Here is a 1,800-nt window from a genome sequence, read left to right on the forward strand (position 1 = left end):
GGGTGTACTCACTTTTGTGGCCAGCGGTTTAGACATTAATGGCTGTGTGTTGAGTTATTTTGAGGGGACAGCAAATTTACACTTATACAGCTGTACACTCACTACTTTACATTGTAGCAAAGTGTCATTTCTTCAGTGTTGTCACATGAAAAGATACAATAAAATATTTACAAACGTGAGGGGTGTACTCACTTCTGTGAGATACTGTATATATATATACTGGAAGCAGTGTGATATTTCTGATATTACTATACACAGCTGTTGTTTTCGAGGTTCAGTGATTGAACACAGTGTTCTGGGGCTTTGAAACATGTGCAGCACCATACAACTCTTTTGTGTCTTTGAAGGCCGTTCTTTATAATGACCGTTCGGTGCTGGAGAATCATCACGCTGCGTCCGCCTGGAATCTGTTCATGTCGCGGCCCGAGTACAACTTTCTGGCCAGTCTGGACAACATGGACTTCAAACGCTTTCGCTTCCTGGTCATCGAGGCCATCCTGGCCACCGACCTCAAGAAACACTTCGACTTTCTGGCTGAATTCAACGCTAAGGTGAGCACCTCTGATATCAGATATACATGTATAGACCAACAAATGCTGTGCATTTGATTTATGTATGTATTTATGTATGTATTTTGTGTTTGCAGGTGGGAGATGATGGATGCTCGGGCATTGATTGGACGAACGAGAATGATCGTCTGTTGGTCTGTCAGATGTGTATTAAGTTAGCGGATATAAACGGTCCGTTGAAAAGCAAGGCGCTTCATTTGCAGTGGACGGAAGGCATCGTCAATGAGTTTTATGAACAGGTCAGTGTTGCTCTTGGATGCATGTTTATGTCTGAAGTCATTTTTGAGCTGTTCGGTCACAGCAGAGACAAACAGGAAGCTCTCACGATGACTAAGTGCCTGGCAACCGCACCTCGCGCTCGTAGTAAGAGACTGTGATCATGCGCACGTGTAACCTCACAGCAGCTACGCCACATCTCGCTATCATTCACATCGAGGGGATAGAGAGGATGGCACGGATACGCTGTTGCCTGGCAACCATCCACATCCTCCTCAAGCGCGGTGCTGAAGGAACACGTTCACAGCTGTAATGAGAATGTAGGGCAGAAAGTAAGCAAAGTTTTACAGCGGTCCGGTCTGCTGGAAATGATGGACAACATTTGCTGGCAAAACAAGCCATTCAGTGATGATAAACGCTGATATTTGGCCAATTAAAGTTGTCATGAAATCACTTGATTCTATATACTTTGTTAATACATGTTGGTGCATGCTATTCTAAAGAATAAAATGATTGTAGTCATTCATCAAAACATTATTTTTTTGTTTAGCTGACGTCATCAATCCTTGTCTTTTCCCTTTTCAACCTCTCATCTTTTACTGTTGGATAAAACTGAATCCTGCGCTACATTTTGTCCATTTAAAATCCTTTAGCAACCAGAAATATGTCAAATTAGAAGAGTAAAATGCAAATCTTTTTTTGATTTACGTTATTATTACACTGCACAAAAAAAACAAAAAAAAAATCTAGTATTTTTGTCTTGTTTTCCAGTACAAATATCTCAACATTTTTAATATAAGATACATTTACTTGAGGAGCAAGATGACATACGACATTTTAAGTCTTGTTTTCTGAACAAATGTAGTGAGATTATGGTAACAAAAAATAAACAGACAAATAAACTTAATTCAAATGGAATACATTTTTCTGACTAATAAGTAAATAAATAAAAAATAATCATGCATTTTATATATATATATATATATATATATATATACAGAGAGAGAGAGAGAGA

At 38.9% G+C, this 1,800-nt stretch overlaps 1 protein-coding gene across 3 annotated transcripts in view; it reads left to right on the top strand.

Annotated features, from left to right (window-relative positions):
* The window catches only part of LOC107658951 (cGMP-inhibited 3',5'-cyclic phosphodiesterase A), a 97,478-nt gene that overhangs the window by 89,015 nt on the left and 6,663 nt on the right, over nt 1-1,800 (top strand). For all 3 annotated transcript variants that reach the window (XM_016447686.1, XM_016447688.1, XM_016447687.1), the window contains 2 exons: nt 348-551; nt 647-808. In XM_016447686.1, coding sequence (XP_016303172.1) covers nt 348-551; nt 647-808 — 366 coding nt within the window. The remainder of the gene's footprint in view (nt 1-347; nt 552-646; nt 809-1,800) is intronic.

This window comes from Sinocyclocheilus anshuiensis, unplaced genomic scaffold (assembly GCF_001515605.1).
Source record: "Sinocyclocheilus anshuiensis isolate Anshui unplaced genomic scaffold, SAMN03320099.WGS_v1.1 scaffold283, whole genome shotgun sequence".
Lineage (NCBI taxonomy): Eukaryota > Metazoa > Chordata > Actinopteri > Cypriniformes > Cyprinidae > Sinocyclocheilus > Sinocyclocheilus anshuiensis.